The 26648-nt window shown below is 44.0% G+C and overlaps 1 protein-coding gene across 3 annotated transcripts in view; it reads left to right on the top strand.

Annotated features, from left to right (window-relative positions):
- MOV10L1 (Mov10 like RNA helicase 1) overlaps positions 1-26648 on the top strand; it is a 226876-nt gene that overhangs the window by 48621 nt on the left and 151607 nt on the right. The window contains exon 1 of one of the 3 annotated variants that reach the window (XM_077264882.1): positions 20265-20419. The exons of the other annotated variants lie outside the window; for them this stretch is intronic. Coding sequence (XP_077120997.1) covers positions 20351-20419 — 69 coding nt within the window. The 5' untranslated portion in view covers positions 20265-20350. Of the gene's footprint in view, positions 1-20264; positions 20420-26648 lie in introns of those variants that run through there. 3 annotated transcript variants of the gene reach the window in all.

The raw sequence follows: 26648 nt of genomic DNA on the forward strand, positions 1-26648 counted from the left end.
GGCTGATATTTATTTTTATAACTATTTTTCATAAAAAATGTAGCAATTTTTACCCTCTGTAGCATCTGTTGCACTGCTTATGTCACAACTCTGTTGTCTGGGACCAGCGGCTCCTTCCCTGTCCCTAACGCTAGGGACGCCCTAGCTTTCCCTGTTCCCTGGATTATTTCTGATGGTAAAGATGCCGGGGCCACGTATGTTGGCTTAGTTCCTGAATTCGCCCTCAGTCTGTACCATTCCCCCACCCAGGGAAGAGGGGAGTAGTAGTGGACTATAATACACCAACCAACAACAAGGTCAATAACAAGGTAATACAAACAGGGATAGCAAAAAATACCAAACATACACATATACTCACACAGACTACAGAGGAATGAGTCAGAGCGTGGAGGATAGGGTTAAACCAAAGTTGGAGAAGAAAGGGAATTATCATACATTCAAAACCTAGCAAGTCACAGATAAACCCACCAAACGCCTACTCCAATAACAACCACCAACAACCTCCAGCCATGCAGCAAAATATAACTCTGACAATGAGTGCTAGCCAGGACCCAGACTACATAGGAGATGTGAGTGGCCAACAGTGCACAGCTGAGCCTTATTGAAGGAAAGCTTCTAGGAGCTCTCAACTGAGCAGATTAATCCCTGCACTGCTGAAAGAAACTTGCACCGTTTAATATAAACTTGAAGTGCTTCTAAACAGTGCAGGAGTAGGAGATATCAAGCTCTGCGGTCTTCTGGCTCCTCTCTGTTACGGTAAACCCTGGACAGTTTATTGCTGGCAGCTGAATAATGGGTTAACTGAGATTTTGGTCAGTGACCTTTTTGTGACAGACAATGGGATACTTTCCAACTTTTTGGTCTGTTTTTTAGCTTTTAGCTGATTTATGACTGCAGAACGCATCAAAGTGCAGGGAAATAAAACTCCTGAAAAAGACAAACAAATATTTTTAGTCCAAAGTACCTTCATTTAAGTAAAAATAGTCCCCAGAGGTGGATAACTCTTTAAAGGGGAGGAGATGGGGTCAGGATTGCTCCATGTAGCGAGACTGTGGTGACAGGCAGGCACAATAAGTGCAAGGTCAGACTGCTGTGTTTTCGGTCAGACAATGGACAGCACACAGACTCAATAGCTTATGGTCCAGTGTGCATGAGCGGTTTTTCCACAGAGACCACTGATCCATGTGAAAATAATAAAAGAATTTACAAGTCTGATCAGATATCAAGGTATAGTTTAGTCAGCATCCTATTATCTGCATGCCTATGTGGATTGAATTTCCTTTCTCCCCTTCATGACCATGGACGTATCCATACGTCCATTTTGGTAAGTACCTTGGACCGTGACGTATGGATACGTCCTGGCAATTTTGAACAAATAGAGTAGTGAGCACCACTCAATAATAATGGGATCTACCTAATGCATACTATATATTAACATCAAAGCAAAACAATAAAAAATTCTGAAGATACAGGGATCACCATAATAAACAAATTATGAAATACAATGTATAACAAGCAAAAAATGGCCCATGGCTATAAAACCAAACAACCCTTTATATGGTGTGGTGCTCCCTAGTTGACCAGAAATGTGTATACAGTAGCAAACATAAGGATACGCTTCTTGGCTAGTATTCCAAAAAGTGGCTCTGTTTATGTATGCATTGAATAAATTACACATTTGTTTCAGTAGGACATACCTGGTTGCCAAAAGATAATGAATATAATTAATGTTGCCAGAACAGTACATATAAGATAGATACAGTTGTGCTCAAAAGTTTACATACCCCGGCAGAATGTTTGCTTTCTTGGCCTTTTTTCAGAGAATATGAATAATAACAGCAAAACCTTTTATCCACTCATGGTTAGTGGTTGGGTGAAGCCATTTATTGTCAAACTTCTGTGGTTTCTCTTTTTAAATCATAATGACAACCTAAAACATCCAAATGACCCTGATCAAAAGCAAGTTTCTGGGATCTAGACAGACTCTTGCAGCTTTCATCCAGTCACTGATGTTTCTGGTAGTTAAATTGTATAAAACAGGAAAGGGATACAAAAAGATATCCAAGGAATTGATAAAGCCAGTCAGCAGCATAAATAAATGTAAACATAAATGTCGTTAACAACTGCCTGGAAAATTGTTTGGGATGCAAAGAAAACCCAGAAATAACATCAGCTGAAATACAGGACTCTCTGAAAACTTGCGGTGTGGCTGTTTCAAGATGCACAATAAGGAAGCGATGGAAGAAAAATGGGCTGCATGGTCGAGTCGCCAGAAGAAAGCCATTACTGCGCAAATGCCACAAAGTATCTCTCCTACAAAATGCAAAACAGTACAGAGACAAGACTCAAAACTTCTGGAACACAGTATTTTGAAGTGATGAGACCAAAATTGAACTTTTTGGCCACAACCATAAACGTTACATTTAGAGACAGGTCAACAAGGCCTATGATGAAAGGAACACCATTCCTGCTATAAAGCACGGAGGTGGATCGCTGATGTTTTGGGTTTGTGTGAGCTACAAAGTCACAGGAAACTTGGTCAAAATTGAAGAAAAGATGAATGCCGCACTTTATCGGCAAATACTGGAGGCAAATTTGCACTTATCAGCCTGGAAGCTGAGCATGGGACGTATTTGGACGTTCCAACATGACAACGATCCAAAACACAAGGCCAAGTCAACCTGTCATTGGCTACAGCAGAACAAAGTGAAGGTTCTGGAGTGGCCATCTCAGTCTCCTTAACTCAATATCATTGAGCCACTCTGGGGAGATCTCATGCGTGCAGTTCATGCTAGATAGCCCATGAATTTACAGAAACTGGAGGCTTTTTGCCAAGAAGAGTGGGCAGCTTTACCTTGTGAGAAAATAAAGAACCTCATCCACAACTACCACAAAAGACTTCAAGCTATCATTGATGTTACAGGGGGCAATACCCGGTATTAAGAAATGGGATATGTGAACTTTTGATCAGGGTCATTTGGATGTTTTAGGTTGTCATTATGATTTAAACGGGAAAACACAGTAGTTTGACAACAAATGGCTTCACCCAACCACTAAACATGCGTGGAGAAAAAGTTTTGGTGTTCTCATTCACATTCTCTGTGAAAAAAGGCCAAGAAAGCAACAATTCTGCCAGAGTATGTAAACTTTTTAGCACAACTGTATATGACTCAAAGACATAAAGGCAAAGATGCACATATGAAACCCTATGATAAATGATACAGGAGCCTTAATAAGTCCAAATGATAGCAATAAACCAGCAATACTTTGGAAAAAGAAGGTGATAAAATACTTAACAGTCCATGATTAGAAGCTCCTATAAGCACAGGACTGATCAATAAAGGGAATGGACCCTGTGTTAATCAACATAAATTTGTCTTCCTCAGAGCTAAGTACTCATTGGAGAGGTTTGTGCATATGTAAGGCACCTCACAGAGAAAATACAAAGTCTTTTCTGTAATGTGTGAGATGTGTGCAACAGTACTCGCTTCAGTTGCTGGTGTCCCCTCAGTCTCTGTCACTCCAGCTTCACAAAACGTTTCAGAGACACCAGTCTTTTCAAACAACACAACTTTACTGGACAGCAGTACTTTCATTACATAGGCAGCACATGGCAAACACAGAAGCATCTTTATATCTCTCCCTGCCATCCGGACAGGCTCTACTCCATCAGCTTCCTTTTCCCTACAAGCTCAACTATATCCCTGGACAGTCCGTGTCCCACCTGTTTCCTTGGACAATCCATGTCCCACAACCTGTTTCCTTTGAAAATCTGTGTCCCATCTGTGCCTTTCCTGTCACCAGCTCTTTATCAGCCCCTCGTCTGACTCCAATGGGAAGAGGTGCCGGAAACACTATCTCAACTTCTCCCGCCTTGGTCTTAGATCCCGGATCCTGCCTGGGGATGATTGTCTAGCTGGTGCCCGTCGGCACTGTTCTCCAACCTGGGGCCCCTTACTGCCATCTGCAGACTTATCCCCACGGCCTGTTACACTCTGCTTCACACCTGCTCACACGTCCTGCCCTTGGACAGGCTGCCCAAGCTTCTGATCTTAATCAGGAAGTATCCTGACTATACTTCCCTGCTCTGTGCTACCCCTCCCATTTACTTAACCCCTGTGCTGCCTACCTCCTGCTCTGGTCTATGCTGTCCTCTATCACTAATATGCCCCCCTCTATTCTACCCCCTATTGTCCTATACAATCTAAGTTCCTATAAACAGAAAAAAATCTTTTATGGCTGTGATTGCACCGACCCGAAGAATATACCATAGTTGTCTAATCGCTTATAGTGCACCAGGAACAGAGTAAAAATAAATGAAAGCAATTGTTCATCTTCTATTGATTTGTTCATTCTGCATAATGACCGGATAGGATGCTGGCTGTGATCACAAACGGGGACTTGCCATAGACATACAGCCTGATCACTAGGTCTACCAAAAGCATGCAATATTGATTGCGGTAGATTTACCACTTATTTGCGCAAATTTTGCCCAATGCTTTTATAGGCAATAATGCATGACTTACTGCAGGAGGTTTAATATAAATGGTAATTATGACCGATTAGTAGATACGCAGTGATACAGTTTTCTTGCGTTCGTGCCTATGTGGACTATACACATAATTCTGTACCAAACATTTATTTGGTCAGAATATTATTGGCATAAATTATCTAAGTACTGCTTGGTATATAGCACAGGTACCTGACTATGTCAATAAGGACTGAGTGTCCTATGGGTTCCTGGGTGGCTACTGTGATGTAATGTGTAGTACTGCCATTTTTTGTTTGTCTTTGCACATGCATCTTAATATTTTTGAATTTTAATGAACCTTTAATAAAGTATAATAGTTTTATTCTGTATTCTGATTAGCTAGACCCCACCTATTTAGATTGGAAGTACCATCTGCTAATAATTAGAAAAATATCTCTCTCTCATCCCCGGACTTCCCCCGGAACACCAAACATTAACGCGGACTTCATATTTGGAGTTTAGTACCAAACACTTGACCGATACAAACCCTGACCTTTGAAGTTCGGTTTCGCTCATCTCTATTTATAGACCTAATAATAAATACATATTTTTCCTTCTTTATTTTGAGCTTAGTAATGTCACTGTAGAGCAATCATTTTTCAGCTATGTGCACACGTTGGGAAATGGACGCAGAAATATCTGCACCATTTCTGCATCTCTTGACAGGAAAAACACAGCTGAAAAATGCTAGTTTATATGCTTTTTGCCCTGTGTTTTTGGTTGATTTGAGTGAGGTCAATGAAAAACGCTGGCAAAATGCACAGAGAATTGACATGCTGCAGATTATTTTCTGCACCAAATCTGCAAGTTACAATACTCACATGTGCATGCCAGGTTTCTCATCAGGATTGCTTCAGGTTTAGTTAGCAAATGTGCATCTTAAAAGCGCACCAAATCTGCCACATGTGCACAAGCCCTTAGAATTACAATCCCTATATGCCTTGATCTAATTGTCATAAAAATCTGGGCACATTTAATGATGTTTCCTTATCATATTGATTGTTGATAATTGGGATTAAACTATAGAAATGTTTGCAATCTGAAGGAGGCTTCCTCCCTGTTTAGCTCTAGAATGGGATAAATGAGGGCTTTGTGTAAACTACTGTTCAGAGAAGGAGGACAGCTTTATTGTGCACTCAGGCAGTGAGAGGCCCTGGCTGCCAGGAAGGAGAACAGCACTAAGTAATGTGTTGTCCTTCTGTCACAGAGGGAGGTCTGCAAAATGTGCAACTCTATTAAAGCTTTTGCATTGTTTAACTGTTTTATTGGAAATGTTTTGTTGTGTTTCCATACGATGTGGCCTGTGCAAAAGTCACAAATGAGTTACGTGGGGGTCACACACTAACAACTGCGACATTTGTGTGCTTTGGCTGCTTTGTTTTTCTACAGCATAAGATTAAGCAAGGACTTTCTTTAGACCTTGTTCACAAAATTCTGTCTCTTTTTTTATACTTTCCTTTGCTGAAGAATTCTGGCTTTGCCTGAAACAACAATGCATTAATAATTACACCAGAAATCTTCAGACATTCTTTTATTTTACAGGGTAAAACAGAACCACCCCCTTGTCTGCTTGTTTGGTATTATAGCTCGGTGTTAAGGCACGTTGGTTTGCACGACTGCACCACTGCCGAAAATATCAACCCCAATATGAAAACCAGTGATAAATTCATATAGTCCGGTAGCCCCTTTTAAACTCATACTTGTGGGGCAGACTTTAATTATTTTATTTTGTGTAGAATGTTGTATTATATATGTAAATGAGGCCATTTAAGTGCACCCTTGGTGTGGCCAAGTCCTTGGTACACTTTTCTATTTCCTCCATTACCATCCTCCGCACTTCTCTTTAGGACAGAGACAGACTGCCATATTTCTCGTGCGAGAATCGCATCGTAAACCTCCTACTGGCTGTCGGCTCTCCTGACCTGAGCTTGTCAGCTGCATAGTAATCAATGACGCTGTCTTGCTCAGGTCAGGAGAGGTGCCAGGCCAGTCCATGCAGTGTGATGCGATTCTTGCACGAGAAATACGGCAGTCTGTCTCTGCCCATATTCTCAGCCCTCCTTTCCTTATTCTTGCACAGCAGCGAGTGACTGATGCTGACAGGTGAGAGCGATAAGATCATGCAAACTGTGCGTGTGGCTCATGCAGTTTCAGAATGTGCTCGCATCTCCTTCTGTCAGTGTCAGCAGCCTACCCCTGTGCGATCTTATATGCAGCGAGCAGCCACTGTCTACAGTACTGGGGGATCACACTGAAACGATGTGAGCCCCAGGCTCTTGCAGCATTTAGGCAGCGCTGAGAATTCAACAAAGTGCTTCTTGGAGCGCCGTCTATCGTCGTAAGAGGAAGATGCAGAGGATGGTAAGTGAGGAGGCGCTTGGAGAGTGCAGTGAGCACTTGGCCATACCTAGTGTGCACCAAAGCACCCTCCATTTACATCTTTCATGAAACATAATAATTACACAAGTATAATATTCATATGGGCTAAGTCCCCTCTATGAATGTAAAAATGGTTTGAGTGTTGGGGGGTGACAACTCCCCTTTCCTCCCTTTCACTGCAGAAATACCTATTTTTCCAGGGATGTATCTGTATCACCTGCAAAGCCATTACCATCGGCCATCCAGATTTGCACATGAGCAACTGGTTTGCTGTATAGTGACGTGATTGTGGATGGAACAGTAAAGAGACTGCACTGACATTGCTGTGGAGTCGGTAAGCCAAGCCTTTGACTCCTCAATTTCCCTGACTCCACAACTCCACCGCCCTGCCTCACTACTGAGCATGTGCATAAAGTGCAGCACAGATTCATCTCAACTAAAAGACGAGATCCTTACATCAGGAACAGAACAGACATTTATAGGACATTTCATAACTTTCCCAAATTATGAAAAAATATACAGCACATCCTGCATTGTACTACGGTACCCAATTTATTCTATATTTTAGGAGTCTGTCCATTTTATACCGACTCAGATTCCATGACTCTGACTTCACAGCCCTGTGTACTGGCAAAGGTCTGCTGTGTGAGAATGCAATCATTCCCAAATGTCCAAAAACATTAAAGGGAATCTGTCACCCCATTTTTCGCCTATAAGCTAAGGCCACCGCCATCAGGGGCTTAGCTACAGCATTCTGTGCGGTCCGGTCCAATGGGCATCGCGGTCCAGTCCGGCGCCTCCCATCTTCATGCGATGACGTCCTCTTCTTTGCTTCCTGTTGCGGCTCCTGTGCAGGCGTACTTTATCTGCCCTGTTGAGGGCAGAGCAAAGTACTGCAGTGTGCCGGCACCGGGCCTCTCTGACCATGTATAGTGTACATACAGAGGAAGCTGGCAATCAGGGATATGGGCAGGGTTATACACAGATAAGAGAAGATAAAGAAAAAAGAACAATATGAAGTCCATACGTAATATACAAAAATGCAAAAGTTTATTGAAGGATCAGGAATGAAGGAGAGGAAGGAAAATATATATACCTGATAAAAAATGGGCGCACATCACATACAGGTACATACCAATAATTATATATCAAATATCCCAATGTTGGCAGTACATATGTCAGTGCACAATGGCATATCCTCAGTTTAGTAAATTATCATTGATCAGTCTTTTACCCAGGATAGCGGTATAATAACAATACATGAACAACATATGATTAAAAATGGATACTACAAACACCTGGGGTCAAGTGTCACAACATATGAATAAAAATGATGGATACTACAAACAGTTATCTGGGGTCAAGCGTCCCCATATGTGCCGAAGCTGTTATGGCCGTGTTGGGTGTATACAGTGCCTAAAAGTAGTATTCAACCCCCAGCAGATTTAGCAGGTTTAATAAGATGCAAATAAGTTAGAGCCTTCAAACTTCAAACAAGAGCAGGATTTATTAACAGATGCATAAATCTTACAAACCAAAAAGTTTTGTTGCTCAGTTAAATTTTTATAAATTTTAAACATAAAAGTGTGGGTCAATTATTATTCAACCCCTAGGTTTAATATTTTGTGGAATAACCTTTGTTTGCAATTACAGCTAATAATCGTCTTTTATAAGACCTGATCTGGCCGGCACAGGTCTCTGGAGTTATCTTGGCCCACTCCTCCATGCAGATCTTCTCCAAGTTATCTAGGTTCTTTGGGTGTCTCATGTGGACTTTAATCTTGAGCTCCTTCCACAAGTTTTCAATTGGGTTAAGGTCAGGAGACTGACTAGGCCACTGCAACACCTTGATTTTTTGCCTCTTGAACCAGGCCTTGGTTTTCTTGGCTGTGTGATTTGGGTCGTTGTCTTGTTGGAAGATGAAATGACGACCCATCTTAAGATCCTTGATGGAGGAGCGGAGGTTCTTGGCCAAAATCTCCAGGTAGGCCGTGCTATCCATCTTCCCATGGATGCGGACCAGATGGCCAGGCCCCTTGGCTGAGAAACTGCCCCACAGCATGATGCTGCCACCACCATGCTTGACTGTAGGGATGGTATTTTTGGGGTCGTATGCAGTGCCATCCAGTCTCCAAACGTCACGTGTGTGGTTGGCACCAAAGATCTCGATCTTAGTCTCATCAGGCCAGAGAACCTTGAACCAGTCAGTCTCAGAGTCCTCCAAGTGATCATGAGCAAACTGTAGACGAGCCTTGACATGACGCTTTGAAAGTAAAGGTACCTTACGGGCTCGTCTGGAACGGAGACCATTGCGGTGGAGTACGTTACTTATGGTATTGACTGAAACCAATGTCCCCACTGCCATGAGATCTTCCCGGAGCTCCTTCCTTGTTGTCCTTGGGTTAGCCTTGACTCTTTGGACAAGCCTGGCCTCGGCAAGGGAGGAAACTTTCAAAGGCTGTCCAGGCCATGGAAGGCTAACAGTAGTTCCATAAGCCTTCCACTTCCGGATGATGCTCCCAACAGTGGAGACAGGTAGGCCCAACTCCTTGGAAAGGGTTTTGTACCCCTTGCCAGCCTTGTGACCCTCCACAATCTTGTCTCTGATGGCCTTGGAATGTTCCTTTGTCTTTCCCATGTTGACCATGTATGAGTGCTGTTCACAAGTTTGGGGAGGGTCTTAAATAGTCAGAAAAGGCTGGAAAAAGAGATAATTAATCCAAACATGTGAAGCTCATTGTTCTTTGCGCCTGAACTACTTCTTAATACTTTAGGGGAACCAAACAGAATTCTGGGGGGTTGAGGGGTTGAATAATAAATGACCCTCTGAAAAGACTTTTCACAATTTAAAAAAAAAACAAACAAAGAAATAACATTCTTTTTTGCTGCAGTGCATTTCACACTTCCAGGCTGATCTACAGTCCAAATGTCACAATGCCAAGTTAATTCCAAATGTGTAAACCTGCTAAATCTGCAGGGGGTTGAATACTACTTGTAGGCACTGTATATATGAATATAGCAGCCACATAGTATATAGCACAGGCCACGTAGTATATAGGAGGCATGTAGTATATAGCAGACAAATAGTATGTGGCCTGTGCTATATACTATGTGGCTGCTATATACATGCATACATATTCTAGAATACCCGATGCGTTTATACAGGCCATGCAGTACATAACACAGCCCACGTACTATATAGCACAGCCCACGCAGTATATAGCAGCCACGCAGTATATAACACAGGTCACGCAGTATATAACAAAGGGCACGTAGTATATAGCACAGCCCACGCAGTATATAACACAACCCACGCAGTATATAACACTGCCCATGTAGTATATATCACACAGCCCACGCAGTATATAACACTGCCCATGTATTATATAGCACAGACCCTGCAGTATATCACACAGCCCACGCAGTATATAACACTGCCCATGTAATATATAGCACAGCCCCCGCAGTATTTAGCAGTGTGGGCACCATATCCCTGTTAAAAATAAAATAAAAAATAGTGATATACTCACCCACCGGGATCCACCGAAGCTCTGGCGATGCGCGCGCAGTTGCCGCCATCTTCCGTTCCCAGGATGCATTGCGAAATTACCCAGAAGACTTAGCGGTCTCACAAGACCGTTAAGTCTTCTGGGTAATTTCGCAATGCATCTCTGGGAACGGAAGATGGCGGTAGCCGCGTGCGGCTCGGCGGACTACGGAGGGTGAGAATAGCAGGTTTTTTGTCTTTTATTATTTTTAACATTACATTTTTTTTACTATTGATGCTGCATAGTCAGCATCAATAGTAAAAAGTTGGGAACACACAGGGTTAATAGCAGCGGTAACTGAGTGCGTTACCCGTGGCATAACGCAGTCTGTTACCGCTGCCATTAACCCTGTGTGAGCGCTGACTGGAGGGGAGTATGGAGCTGGCGCCAGGCACTGACTGTGGGGAGTAAGGAGCGGCCATTTTGCCGCCGGACTGTGCCCGTCGCTGATTGGTCGCGGCAAAACGGCCAAGACCAATCAGCGACATGAATTTCCATGACAGACAGAGGCTGCGACCAATGAATATTCGTGACAGACAGACAGAAGGACAGACAGAAAGAGGGAAGTGACCCTTAGACAATTATATGGTAGATATATATACTAGATGGTAGCCCAATTCTAATGCATTGGGTATTCTAGAATATGTATGTAGTTTATTTTTGAAGACTTTAGAATAAATACATTGAATACACAGGATTCGGCCGGCCGCGACCAATTAGCGAAGTGTGGTTCAAATCCCGCGCCATTTCGCAGCCGGACTGCGCCTGTCACTGATTGTTCACAGCCGTCCACGTAGTATATAGCACAGCCCACGGAGTGTATAACAGCCCACATAGCATATAACACAGCTCACGTAGTATATAACAGCCCACGCATGCAGTATATAACACAGCCCATGTAGTGTATAACACAGCCCACGTAGTATATAACACAGCCAGGTAGTACATAGCACAGCCCACGTAGTATATAGTACAGCCACGAATATTGCACAGCCACGTAGTATATAGCAATGTGGGCATCATATCCCTGTTAAAAAAAAAAAAAAAAAAAATTAAAATAAAAAATAGTTATATACTCACCTTCCGTTGGCCCCCCGGATCCAGAACAGGCCTTTCCCGCTCCTCGCGACGCTCTGGTGACCGCTCCATGCATTGCTATCTCGCGAGATGATGACATAGCGGTCTCGCGAGAGGGGGGAGGCGTTTACCGATGCTCCTCGCGACGCTCGGGTCCCAAGAGTGCATTGCAAGATCGCAATGCATGGAGCGGTCACCAGAGTGTCGCGAGGAGCGGGAAAGGCCTGTTCTGGATCCGAGGGGCTGACGGAGGGTGAGTATATAACTATTTTTAATTTTTTAATTATTTTTAACATTAGATCTTTTTACTATTGATGCTGCATAGGCAGCATCAATCGTAAAAACTTGGTCACACAGTATTAATAGCAGCGTTAACGGAGTGCGTTACACCACGGCATAACGTGGTCCATTAACCCTGTGTGAGCGCTGACTGGAGGGGAGTATGGAGCTGGCACTGACTGCGGGGAGTAAGGAGCGGCCATTTTGCTGCCGGACTGTGCCTGTCGCTGATTGGTCGTGGCTGTTTTGCCGCGACCAATCAGCGACTTGGGATTTCCGTGACAGACAGACAGAAGGACTGACAGAAAGACGGAAGTGACCCTTAGACAGTTATATAGTAGATATATAAATACACTGCTCAAAAAATAAATGGAACACTTAAACAACAGAATATAACTCCAAGTAAATCAAACTTCTGTGTAATCAAACTGTCCACTTAGGAAACAACACTGTTTGACAATCAATTTCACATGCTGTTGTGCAAATGGAATAGATGGAAATTATTGGCAATTATCAAGACACACTCCATAAAGGATTGGTTCTTCAGGTGGGGACCACAGATCACATCTCAGTACCAATGCTTTCTGGCTGATGTTTTGGTCACTTTTCAATGTTGGTTGTTCTTTCACACTCGTGGTAGCATAAGACAGACTCTACAACCCACACCAGTGGCTCAGGTAGTGCAACTCATCCAGGATGGCACATCATTGCGAGTTGTGGCAAGAAGGTTTGCTTTGTCTGTCAGCATAGTGTCCAGAGGCTGGAGGCACTACCAGGAGACAGGCCAGTACACCAGGAGACGTGGAGGGGGCCGTAGGAGGGCAGCAACCCAGCAGCAGGACCGCTACCTCAGCCTTTGTGCAAGGAGGAGCACTGCCAGAGCCCTGCAAAATTACCTCCAGCAGGCCACAAATGCGCATATGTCTGCACAAACGGTTAGAAACCGACTCCACGAGGATGGTCTGAGTACCCGACGTCCACAGATGGAGGTTGTGCTCACAGCCCAACACCGTGCAGGATGCTTGGCATTTGCCACAGAACACCAGGATTGGCAAATTCGCCAATGGCGCCCTGTGCTCGTCACCTGTGAAAGCAGGTTCACACTGAGCACATGTCACAGAGGTGACAGTCTGGAGACACCGTGGAGAGCAATCTGCTGCCTGCAACATCCTTCAGCATGACCGGTTTGGCAGTGGGTCAGTAATGGTGTGGGGTGGCATTTCTTTGCAGGGCCACACAGCCCTCCATGTCCTCGCCAGAGGTAGCTTAACTGTCATTAGGTACCGAGATGAGATCCTCAGACCCCTTGTGAGACCATATGCTGGTGCGGTTGGCCCTGGGTTCCTCCTAATGCAGGACAATGTCAGACCTCTTGTGGCTGGAGTGTGTCAGCAGTTCCTGCAAGATGAAGGCATTGAAGCTATGGACTAGCCCGCCTTTTCCCCAGACCTGAATCCGATTGAACAAATCTGGGACATCATGTCTTGCACCATCCACTAACGTCACGTTGCACCACAGACTATCCAGGAGTTGGCGGATGCTTTAGTCCAGGTCTGGGAGGAGATCCCTCAGGAGACTTGCCGCCGCCTCATCAGGAGCATGCCCAGGCATTGTAGGGAGGTCATACAGGCATGTGGAGGCCACACACACTACTGAGCATCATTTTCTTGTCTCGAGGCATTTCTACTGAAGTTGGATCAGCCTGTAACTTCATTTCCACTTCGATTTTGAGCATCATTCCAACTCCAGACCACCGTTGGATATTAGTTGTGATTTACGTTGATCATTTTAGGTTTTATTGTTAACACATTCCACTATGTAGTGAATAAAGATTAACAACTGGAATATTTCATTCAGTGATATCTAGGATGTGGGATTTTAGTGTTCTCTATTTTTTTGAGAGGTGTGTGTGTGTGTGTGTGTGTGTGTGTGTGTGTGTGTGTGTGTGTGTGTGTGTGTGTGTGTGTGTGTGTGTATAATATGTTAGTGCACAATGGGACAGCCTCAGTTGTTTACCATATTATCACTGATCAGTCAATTCCCCAGGATAACGACATACTAATGGTAAAGCATGTATAGCATGTAATTACAAGTAGTAGAAACTGCATTCACCTGGGGTCAAGCGTTACCATATGTTCCGGGACTGTAATGGACATGCGTCCACCCCGATGCGCGTTTCGGCAGAGCCTGACTGCTGCTACATCCACAAGAGAGAAAGCAGGGATTCTAGCCCAAGTACACCAAGCAACTAATAATAATAATTTTATTTCTATTGCGCCAACATATTCCGCAGCAGTTTGCATTTTAGAGGGGACTTGTACAGACAATAAAAGAGGTTACAGCATAACAATAATCACATAAATCAACAGATACCAAGAGGAATGAGGGCCCTGCTCGCAAGCTTACATTTTGTGAGGAAATAGGGGAGACACGAAAGGTGGATGGTAACAATTGCTTTCGTTGTTCGGACCAGCCATAATGTAAGAAATCGGGTTGTAGCATAGCGCCTACTACGTGTCTTGGGGAACACTCGCTTGGCAGCAGAATCAAAGCACTCGGGCACGGTTTTCTATCAAAAACAGTCTTTTCGGTTTATTTCACATAATGTAAACCACATCCACAGGAACTTGGTAACAGTTTGAACACAGTCTGCATATATTCATCTTTACCACAGTTCGTCTCTGACCCCGGTCAGCATTATACACGGTTTTCAGACCGTTACCCGTTGGCAACCTTTACGGGTTCCTGGACACCCCTTGGCCTCCGAGGTGCCCATACACAATGTCTCTCATTCTGACCCCGGTCAGTGTCACACGGTTCCTTCCAGTTACCTGTTGGTGCCGCACAGGTTTCCCGGATCCCTCTTCTCCACAGAGGTATCCATCAGACGTTTCTCACTCACACTGACTTCAGGTCAGTCCCAGGTCCTCAACACAGACCTCCCAGGTCTACGGTCTCCAGGTGCTTCCAAGACGACTCCACTCGCCGGAGCCTCCAACACCAACCGTCCGTGCTATGTCCAGCACGCAGGCTCTCCAGCCTGGAATGGTCACTGTGTGCTTCCAGGACGTCTGTCCCCACCTGGGACCGTCCAGCACACAGGCCACTTTGCAGTGTCCTGCCAGGACACACGGAAGTGTGTCCACCCTGACGGACACTTACCCACTAACACTCACACTCCACCATGTGCTCCACACACCTCCTTTACATAGGTGTAACCACACCCAGGTACCTGTCACATGGCTAGTCAGGTGAGCGTGACATCACCACAGGTCCTTGCACACCATATACATGCCTCAATGCATATCTCAAGGAGCACACACAGCGCCCCCTATCTGCCTCGGGTCGCTATACCACAGGGTGTTCATGTGATGCTGCATGAACCGGTTGTCAGCCAGAATATGTAAAACTACAGACACAGAGGGCTATTAAATGCATAAAGTATGTAAGAACATGATACGAGGAACCTGGTTGTGGTAAAAATTTTGAATGGGCAATGTGCATGACGCAGTTCTCTGTGAGATATCGCGCCCGCGCAGTCAAATGTTTTCTTCCGCTGCGGGCAAAGTCGAAAAGCAAAGAAACCATTTGACTGTGTGGGCGCGATATCTCACAGCCATCTGCGTCACTCATGTCAAGGACTGCGTGCAGCAGCCGAGGAGAGGGGTGGTGTGAGTGAACCGAAGCCACGCCCATCGGAACCGACGGACCCTGTTAGCATACATCGCGAGAAAAATATAAAAGGTTTTTATGGGTGATACATGGGGAGTCAGGGGGTTACATAAGTATTTAGGAAATGCATCGATGACACTGAATGAAATGACAGAAAAGTGGTGATAGGTTCCCTTTAACAAAGATAGTAAACAAGCCATAGGCTTATCAGGCTAATTTAGGTCTGTACCCTTGGTTAAAGTTATCTGAGCACACAAATCTCCAAAGGTGCCCAAACTTTTGCATTGGCTCATTTTTCTTTTTGTTATTTTTAAAATGTAAAAGATCAAACTATTTTTTTTGCCTAAAATACAAAGGAAATGAAATAATCAAAGGTCTAAAGTTAAAGATTGCACATCTTCAACTTTCTTAACTGTTCACAATAACAGTAATTTTGACCAAGGGGTGCCCAAACTTTTACATGCCACTGTATACACGTTTTAGTGTGTTTCCAGTGTGGACACGCAGTAAAAACATGTATAATCCAACCAACTGTATCAATAAAATGTTGTCAAAGCCAAACAAAAAGTGACAACTGTAGCGCACTTAAATACGCAATGAAAAAAACGCAAATTACATAATTTACCTAATTAGTATAGAAATGATACAGAAAATCTGCAACATTTACAACTCACCAAATACTTATCTTGGGAACTTCACCTATGGCCTCCTTCACACATCCTTGTGATTCCTATACAGGAGAAAAAAGTTCTGGTGAGATCCGTGGTTCGTGTCCATGCGCCATCCGTATGTATGTATGTGACATCCATGTGCTGTCCCTGTGACACGTACTGGCGCCTGGGAAAAGCAGTAGAGTTTGCGCTGATCCCAGGTGCCAGCAGCTGAAGGCAGCTCTCATCATTGTCTCCTGGTCGCGCTGAGATCACCAGGCAAAAATGATCAGAGCTGTATTCAGCAGCAGCTGTGTAAAATTAAACAAAAAAAAACGATGTGGGCTCCCGTGCAATTTTCATAACCAGCCAATGGAAAGCCCACAAATGGTGGCTGTTGTTAATAATCTGAGACAGGGACAACACCTCATAAGGTTTTCAGTCTATTAATAACAGTTCACAGCTGTTTGCTTAGTATTTACTGGGCATCTCAGAAAAAAATGACTTCGGGTCCCCCTATAAATTCAAACCAACAAAGGCTAAGCAGACAGCTGTAGGTTGATATTAGCCTGGGAAGGGATCATAGATGTTACCCAGCAACCCAGGCTACCAACATCAGCCCTCAGCAACCCCAGAAATGGTGCATCCATACGATACCCAAGTCTGACGCTTATAGGCCTCGCTCTTGAACCGTGCCAGCTGATGAAGCGTGCCAGCTGATACATGGAGCGTGCCAGCTGATTGGCACTGCAGTTCCATACATGGAGCGTGCCAGCTGATTGGCGCCGCAGCTGCATGTGTCGCGGCTGTTTCACTGACACAGCACATGCATGGAGAGCCTGTTTGTTGGGTTCTCCATGCTTGTGCGGTGACTGTGACACAACCGCAACACATGCAGCTGCGGCACTGATCAGCCGGCACGCTCCATGTATCCCGGGTTCCCTCTTCAGCTTATTCAGCAAGCTCTATAGCTTGCAGAATAAGTGGGGATCTGAAGAAATTTGCTCAACTCTAGTGGTAACCTGCATGACGTCACCGCTCTTCACTGAAGCTGCTTTCGCAGCACCTCGTTGTCTCATGGTTTTCAGCCTGGACAGTCACATTATGCCACCGTTCAGATTGTAAACCAGATATCGCAGAGATGGGTTATGGCGTTGGACAGTTTTGCTAATCTTTACTTCAGACAGGTGAGGGATATTGTTGTTCCTAGATTTTTGCTTTGACAAAATTTTATTGACATACGTGGGTGCGGATTACATGCATTTTTTATGCGTTTTTTTACCTGCTATATTTCCGCACGTATTGCAAGTCTAGGGGAAAATCCACACTGAAAACTAAGTGTACCACCAAGAGAAATCTACATGCTGCAGCTTTGAAAAATGCACCACAACGTTATAAAGAAGCACAGTGGGCATGAGATTTCTATAGATCCTATTCACTTTGCTAGAACTTTAAGACGCTGCGTTTTTTATACAACGTCAAAAACGCACCAAAAGCTTATCGTGGGAACGTAGCCTTTTTTCTAAAACAATTTTCTTTACCTTTTGCTTTATTTGTTAGTCCCCTTAGGGAACCTTAACCTGCGATCATCTGATCACTATTATGCACACAGTAAGGCCGGAGTCACGCTACCGTATAACACGCCGAGTGCTATGCAATAAAATATTGCATATCACTCTGCCCAGTATTACTCTATGGGGCAGCTCAGATCTGCGATTATTTGCTCATGCTGCAATTGGCAGCGAGACTTGGCTCACTCACACTCATACAAGTCTATGGCTGCGAGTGAAACATCGCACTGCAATCGGATATCACCCAAGTGCAGTGCGATTCCCACCAACGCCGACAGCAGAGGAGATGGAGAAATTACTTTCTCAGTCTCCTCTGCAGTTGTGCTCCAATCCTGTCATGTCAGAGGATCGGAGCACAGAGCACTGACACTCGGCTCCCGTTCACAGCAGAGCAGGAGTCAAGGGTCATAACATATCGCATCGGATGCAGTACGCCAGTGTGACGCTGGCCTGATAATACATCACTTTTTAAAGTTACAATCATGTCCACAGGCTGGGCATCACAGGAAAGCCGGGCTGTCATAGCAACAGAACCCTGTGCTCACGTTATCGGAAAGCCGATAACCTCGCAAGCTAATGTCCAGGCTGGTTTGTGGCTCTTAAATCCTGCTGTCAGCAGTTGATAGCAACATTTAAGAGGTTAAAAGGGTTGTCCCGTCTAGAATGACAAGTCTACAGTCACTCTGTGTGACTTCAGACTTGTGAATCCTCCTAGTGCACGTACTGTGTGCGCTGCAAGGATTTGCCGGTGTCTGTTCCATGAACGGCGGTCATATGACCACACATGCGATATGCATACTGCCGACCACAACCTGGCCAGTGGGAGCGGCCTCACTCAATACAAGTGCACAAGATACAAGGGCGCTCCCACTGTCGGGTCCTGGCATACGTGCGGTCATCTGACTGCCATTCCCAGGGCACACAACCTGTTCTAGGGGTCTTGCCCTATATATTTTTTTTCTACATCTCTTACATGCTTTTTTGACAGCCTGTATCATCATAGGCTGCAGCCAATAGAATAGTACACACAATTATATATTCAATTTATCATAAATGACAAGTAGTACTGGCATGTATTGCCAACATCCAAAACCAGTGACGTTTCGGTTGAAAAGGATCTTCTTCAGACAGATTGGATATGGTAACAACGCTCTGGGGAACAGGGATTCAATGCCCATTAGGATTTGTGCAAATACTAATGGGCACTGAATCCCTAATCCCCAAGATACCATTTGCAATCTGTCTGAAGTTTTCAACTGAAACGTCACTGTTTTTGAATTGCTTTGCTAAATGAATCTAATATTATTTTTCTGCAACTTGATGAGTGCCAAATTATTTTGTCACTGAGTATATGGAGTGGTATCCTATCCTGGCACTGCATTATTATACATCACGTACATCCTCTCTATGTATTGCCAATGTACTGCAGCCAGACAAGAGGGAGGACATGCAGGATAAAAAGGGGGCAAAACAAGATAAATTGACATGCTGCGGTCTAGAAAGACGCACCGCATGTGTGTCTCCGCAGGGAAGCCGGCGGCATCCCTGCACGCATAGTGAGATGAGATTTCACAAAATCCCATCCACTATGATGTAGCATCTGGCTGCTGCGGCTGTACACAGCGTCCAATCCGCAGCGTTTACTGATCGTGGAAACATACTCTAAGGGCTTGTTCACACGATGCGGTTTTCGCTGCGGATCCGCAGCGGATTTGCAGCTGCGGATCCGCAGACGTTTTCCATGCAGGGTACAGTACAATGTTACCCTATGGAAAACGAAATCCGCTGTGCCCACTATCCTTTTTTCGGCTTGAAAATCCGCGCGGATTTTCAGCGGAAAAAAAGAAGTAGCATGTCAATTCTTTCTGCGGATTCCGCAGCGGGTTTCCACCTGCACCAATAGGAAAATGCAGCTGGAAACTCGCAGTGGAATCCGCAGTAGAAAAAGGACTGAAAACCGCAGTGAAAACCACCGCAGGTTTTGCACTGCGGTTTTCACAAATCAGGACCTGAAAAATCCGCAGCGAAAAAAGGATCGTGTGAACATAGCCTTAGTGTATGTTTCAAAGTGGCGTATTTGCTGCAGATTGGACGCAGCGCCTAATCCGCAGCATTCAGATGTTGCATCATAGCTGATGGGATTTTGTGAAATCCCATCTCACAATGCGTGCAGGGATGCCGCCGGCTTCCCTGCGGAGACGCACATGCGGTGCGTCTTTCTAGACCGCAGGATGTCAATTTATCTTGCGGAGACGCTCAGTCTTGGCAAGATAAATATCACAGTCCAATGTATAGGGTGTGGTGATTCCGCACGGTTCAACGAACACATGCGGAATCACCGCGTGTACAAAAGCCGACAGCGCTTTGGACAGAGCGGACATGTGCTGCATCCAAAGCGCTGCCGGTATGCCACATGGAAACATAGCCTTATGGGTACGTGACCTGTCGGTAATACACACAGAACACATACATGACTCATGGAAGTCTGACTGAGGCCTCGTGGAAGAATTAAGGAAGAAGTGTGGCTTGAGATCTGGGTGGGGTCAGGAATTATTTTGCACCTAAGGAGATTATTCCAAACAGGTTGTTGTCAGGTGAATCAGTCAGTGAAGACGTGCTTATCCTGTGTCTGGCTTTTAATCCATGTCTTTGTTTAGGGGTTCATGTAATATGGAATATAATATGGATATGTTTTATTGGTACATTAAGCAGGTGAGAAAACTTTCCTTATAACATAATGCTTTCCATTCCCATGTATGACCTGTGTGTAATGTATGCAGGCAGGGTCTGAATGCTATTACTTGGATGTAAAGAGAGGTTTTCCCACAAACAAAGCTCATTTTAATTAATGAATTTTGGAATAATAAGTTCCACAATTGGATGTGTTAAAGAAACATGGGAAGGTACCGTAGGTAAAAAATTTCAGCACATTGACATCAGCGTGAGTGGAGATGAGGGGAAAAACCCAGCAGGGGCACATTTATAAGATTATCTCCGCACAGGAACATTTTTTTAAAACACATCCAATTGTGGAAGTTATTATTATTCCAAGATCTATTTTTTTTTTCATGGCACAGCCCCTTTTAAGGCTGCCGTCACACTAGCAGTATTTGGTCAGTATTTTACATCAGTATTTGTAAGCCAAAACCAGGAGTGGGTGATAAATGCAGAAGTGGTGCATATGTTTCTATTATACTTTTTCTCTAATTGTTCCACTCCTGGTTTTGGCTTTCAAATACTGATGTAAAATACTGACCAAATACTGCTAGTGTGACGGCAGCCTTATAGATGCAGAAATACTGTAGAAAATCTGTAACCTCCAAAGCACATGGTTGGAGCGTAGCTGTAGTCTTTGTTCACACTAGGCTTTTTGCAGCAAAACCTGCCCTCTTGGCAGTAAGAAACTTGCATTAAAAAAGCAGGTTTTGCTTGTTTTTTGTCATGCTACATTTGGCTCTTGTGCATGCTGATAAAGTTTAATGCAAAAAAAAGTGATTCTACTTCATTAGGTTTCGGCACAAACACCGCAGCAAAACCTGATACCTGCGTTTTTTGCAGCATTTTTACACAGTGACGTGCTTAAGGCTAAGTTAACACTAGGCGTTTTTGCAGCGTTTGTTTTTTTTGCAAATTTTCAACTGCGTTTTACAGTACCAGCAGAGTATATGAGATTTCAGAAATCTCACGCACACAGCTTGGTTGTTTTGTCCTCAATATTGAAATGGATGGCTGGTGAAAAAACACAGGTACCAGGTTTTGCTGCATTTTTTATGCCAAAACCTGATTCAATAGAAAAAGATTATAGTGTTGAAAAGCACAAGTCTTAATCAGCATGCACAAGAGACAAATCTGACATGCTAAAACCGCAGCAAAAAAAAAAAAACATCCTTTTTTCTGCAGCTTCTTTCCTGCCAAGAGATCAGGTTTTGCTGCAAAAAAACGCTGAAAAAACACCGTGTGAACTTGCCTTTATTCTGCAAAAACCAAGCAAAGGCACAAAATACTGAGGACACAAAAACCAGCTGTGTGCAGGAGATTTCTGAAATCACTGACAGATATGGTAGCTGAAAATTTGCATTAAAAAGCTGGAAAAATGCTTAGTGTGAACATAGCCTTAAGCTATTTATTGCTTCTCTTCTTAACCATTGACTACCAATAATTGAGTCCAGCAAGTCCTGTTTATTCATGTGCTGTATTGAAATGTGGTTTAGGCTGGGTTCATAGAGTTTGTGGTTCCCAATTACATTTGCATATTACAACAAATTCCATCCTTTGTTTATCATCAATAGTTTGTGCATATTATAATAATAATAATAATAATAATATAGCATGCATTTTTATATTTTCATCAGCTATGCAGTATATTTTCTACAATAGTTGCCACATATGTTGCATATAGGTGCTGGAATCATTATGTGTGTAGGTGATTAAATTATCACCTGTGCAGTACAAGGAAATCCTGAAAACATGACCTGTTTGCAGCCCTTGAGGAATGCAGTTTGAGACCTCTGGGCTAGTTCCTGCTGTCTCCCTTGTGAAATGTCTCCACCAGCGCCTATGTAACAAGTGCAACATCTGGTCTGTTGTATGCTTAGCTGAATAGCAATAAGCCTGCTCTGCTTACCGTCAGAAATAAAATGCAAAAGTGTAGTTATGATATGAGTGCTTACTTCATGATTCAGTAGTTCTATTTGTTCAAAAAAATTGATTTTGGTGAGATAAATTAACATCCTTCCAAGTTTGAGCAAGGTCTGCTACTTCTCGGATGGCTCTTCTGCACAGTTTAAAAATAGTAAAAATGTTATAAATGTCTGCCATCACAATAAAGGTTTTGGAGTGGAAGATGAATGGCACTTTTTTGCCATAGCTCATGGCAAAGGTGTATGTGCGGCGCCGTGAAACATCTTGCTGCTCGGGCGAGCCTCCAGAGGACCTATTCTCACCAAATCTTAACACCCATGCAACTTTTCATCTGGAGTGAGAAACATATTCCTTAAATCCAGTTCATGTACTGTACAAACCAGGACTATTAGGCCGGCCTCACACTGGGCGTAAGACAATACGCCACGTATTATACGTCCGTACTACGGCCGTAATACGGAGAAATGTTCCCAAAATATTGATCCGTAGTCAGGGTGTGTCAGCGTATTTTGCGCATGGCATCCTCCGTATGTAATCCGTATGGCATCCGTACTGCGAGATTTTCGCGCAGGCTTGCAAAACCGACATCTAATGGATTTATGTGCTCAAATGTTCGGGAAAACATATATACAGTATATATATATATATATATGTCATTGAGACACATATATATATATATTCTGTATTTAGATTTCATTCAGCGCGATATCTGTGAACAGCCGGTAATTCAATTGCCGGCTTTTCATTTCTCCTGCACAAACCCGACAGGATATGAGACATGGTTTACATACAGTAAACCATCTCATATCCCCTTTTTTTTTGCATATTCCACACTACTAATGTTAGTAGTGTGTATGTGCAAAATTTCAGCGCTGTAGCTGCTAAAATAAAGGGTTAAATGGCGGAAAAAATTGGCGTGGGCTCCCGCGCAATTTTCTCCGCCAGAATGGTAAAGCCAGTGACTGAGGGCAGATATTAATAGCCAGGAGAGGGTCCATGGTTATTGGCCCCCCCGTGGCTAAAAACATCTGCCCCCAGCCACCCCAGAAAAGGCACATCTGGAAGATGCTCCTATTCTGGCACTTGGCCACTCTCTTCCCACTCCCTGTAGCGGTGGGATATGGGGTAATGAAGGGTTAATGCCACCTTGCTATTGTAAGGTGACATTAAGCCAGATTAATAATGGAGAGGCGTCGATTATGACACCTATCCATTATTAATCCAATTGTTTGAAAGGGTTAAAAAACACACACACACACACACACACACACACACACACACACACACACACACACACACACACACACACACACACGATTTAAAAGTATTTTAATGAAATAAACACAGCGGTTGTTTTAATAATTTATTGCTCTCTCAATCCATTTCCAGGCCCTCGCTTGGAAAAATAATAAACGCACAAGATACATACCTTCTGCTGACCTGTCACGTCCCACGATGTAATCCATCTGAAGGGGTTAACTAATATTACAGGCACGAGCTGCGATAAACCACTCGCTCGTGTCTGTAATCCCCGGGTGCTGAAAGGAAAGCTGGATCTGTACTTACATTGAGTCGCGGTGATGCGCCCCTGCTGGATGTTCTCATGAACTGCAGCCTGGGAACTTTTTCCCACGCTCCAGGTCATATGAGGACATCCACCAGGGGGCGCATCACCGCGACTGAAGGAAATGTAGGTCAATGACCTACATTTCATTCATTCGCCGGGGAATTACAAGCACGAGCACACCGCTGCATTAGCAGGGCTCCTGCTTGTAAATTATTTTAACCCCTTCAGATGGATTACATCGTGGGACGTGACAGTTCAGCTGAGGGTATGTATCTTGTGCGTTTATTATTTTGCCAAGCGAGGGCCTGGAAATGGATCGAGAGAGCAATAAATTATTAAAACAACCGCTGTGTTTATTTCATTAAAATACTTTTAAATCATGTGTGTGTGTGTGTGTGTGTGTTTTTTAACCCTTTCAAACAATTGGATTAATAATAGATAGGTGTCATAATTGACGCCTCTCCATTATTAATCTGGCTTAATGTCACCTTACAATAGCAAGGTGGCATTAACCCTTCATTACCCCATATCCCACCGCTACAGGGAGTGGGAAGAGAGTGGCCAAGTGCCAGAATAGGCGCATCTTCCAGATGTGCCTTTTCTGGGGTGGCTGGGGGCAGATGTTTGTAGCCACGGGGGGGGGGGGGCAATAACCATGGACCCTCTCCTGGCTATTAATATCTGCCCTCAGTCACTGGCTTTACCATTCTGGCGGAGAAAATTGCACGGGAGCCCACGCCAATTTTTTCCGCCATTTAACCCTTTATTTTAGCAGCTACAGCGCTGAAATTTTGCACAAACACACTACTAACATTAGTAGTGTGGAATATGCAAAAAAAAAAGGGGATATGAGATGGTTTACTGTATGTAAACCATGTCTCATATCCTGTCGGGTTTGTGCAGGAGAAATGAAAAGCCGGCAATTGAATTACCGACTTTTCACTAACACCGCTGCGTATTTCTCGCAAGTCACACTGCTGGTCCGTGTGGAATCCGTATTTTTCTCGCCCCCATAGACTTTCATTGGCGAATTTTTTGCGCAATACGGTGACAAACGCAGCATGCTGCGATTTTGTACGGCCGTAGAAAGCCGTATAATACTGAACCGTAATATACGGCTAATAGGAGCAGCCCCATTGAGAATAATTGTGCCGTTTATTTTGCGAGTTTTACGGACGTAATTTCTGCGCTCTTACGTCCGTAAAACTCGCTAGTGTGAGGCCGGCCTTAAGGAGAGGAGAGTTTGTTAAAAAATCTGTTTCTGGAAGTTGAACCCATCAAAGCCACTCGGCAATACCACGCTTTCATTCCATGTAGTGAAACAGAAATAAAGATTTAGTTTTATTCAGCAACAACATTGAAGGAGGCTCAAGATTTGCAATACATGACATAACTAGTTATGTGACCTGTGAACATGACCGGCATTGGTGGCTGGCTACTGTACTCTCCAAAGATTTATGACAATGAAGAAGTAGAAGTGACTTTTTGGCACCTTCTGGTGCATCACCGTCCTTTGTGCATCCAAGAAAACCAAACATTTTAAGGCTATGTGCACACGTTGCGTATTCCATTGCGGATTTTTCCACAGAATCCGCAGGTAAAATGACCTGCGTTTTACCTGCGGATTTTGTGTGGAATTCGCCTGCGTTTTTACACCGGCGGATTCCTATAATGGAATAGGTGTAAAACGCTGCGGATTCCGCACAAAGAATTGACATGCTGCGGAAAATAAACCGCTGCGTTTCTGCACGGAATTTTCTGCAGCATGTGCACTGCGGATTTGGTTTTCCATAGGTTTACATGGTACTGTACACCGCATGGAAAACTGCTGCGGATCCGCAGCCAAATCCGCAACGTGTGCACATTCCCTAAAAGTAAACAAAATTCAGATATTAACCCCTTCATGCCGCAGCCAGTTTTCGTTTTTGCGTTTTTTGCTCCCCTGCTTCCCAGAGCCATACCTTTTTATTTTTTTTTATTTTTCCATCAATATGGCCATGTGAAGGCTTGTTTTTTGTGGAACGAGTTGTATTTTGAAACGACAACATTGGTTTTATCCAGGGCCGGCCCGAGAGATTACGGCGCCCTAGGCGAAACTATTTTGTTGCACCCCCTACTACTTTTAACATACCTCCCAACTTTTGAAGATGGGAAAGAGAGATAAGTTTGTGGCGCGCCGCGGCAAATTTTAGGCCACGCCTCTGACCACACCCATTCATAACTAGCCCCACCCATATCCACATCCCAACCGCACCCATTTAGCACTGCTGCTCACACTTTCATAAAGAATAATTATAAACAAAAAAATATGGCCACACAGTGCTCCATACTGTATAATGGCCACACATGATGCTCCATAGTGTATAATGGCCACACATGATGCTCCATAGTGTATAATGGCCACACATGATGCTCCATAGTGTATAATGGCCACACATGATGCTCCATAGTGTATAATGGCCACACATGATGCTCCATAGTGTATAATGGCCACACATGATGCTCCATAGTGTATAATGGCCACACATGATGCTCCATAGTGTATAATGGCCACACATGATGCTCCATAGTGTATAATGGCCACACATGATGCTCCATACTGTATAATGGCCACACATGATGCTCCATACTGTATAATGGCCACACATGATGCTCCATACTGTATAATGGCCACACATGATGCTCCATACTGTATATTGGCCGCACATGATGCTCCATACTGTATATTGGCCG

The sequence above is a fragment of the Ranitomeya variabilis genome, chromosome 5 (assembly GCF_051348905.1).
Source record: "Ranitomeya variabilis isolate aRanVar5 chromosome 5, aRanVar5.hap1, whole genome shotgun sequence".
In the NCBI taxonomy this organism is placed as follows: domain Eukaryota; kingdom Metazoa; phylum Chordata; class Amphibia; order Anura; family Dendrobatidae; genus Ranitomeya; species Ranitomeya variabilis.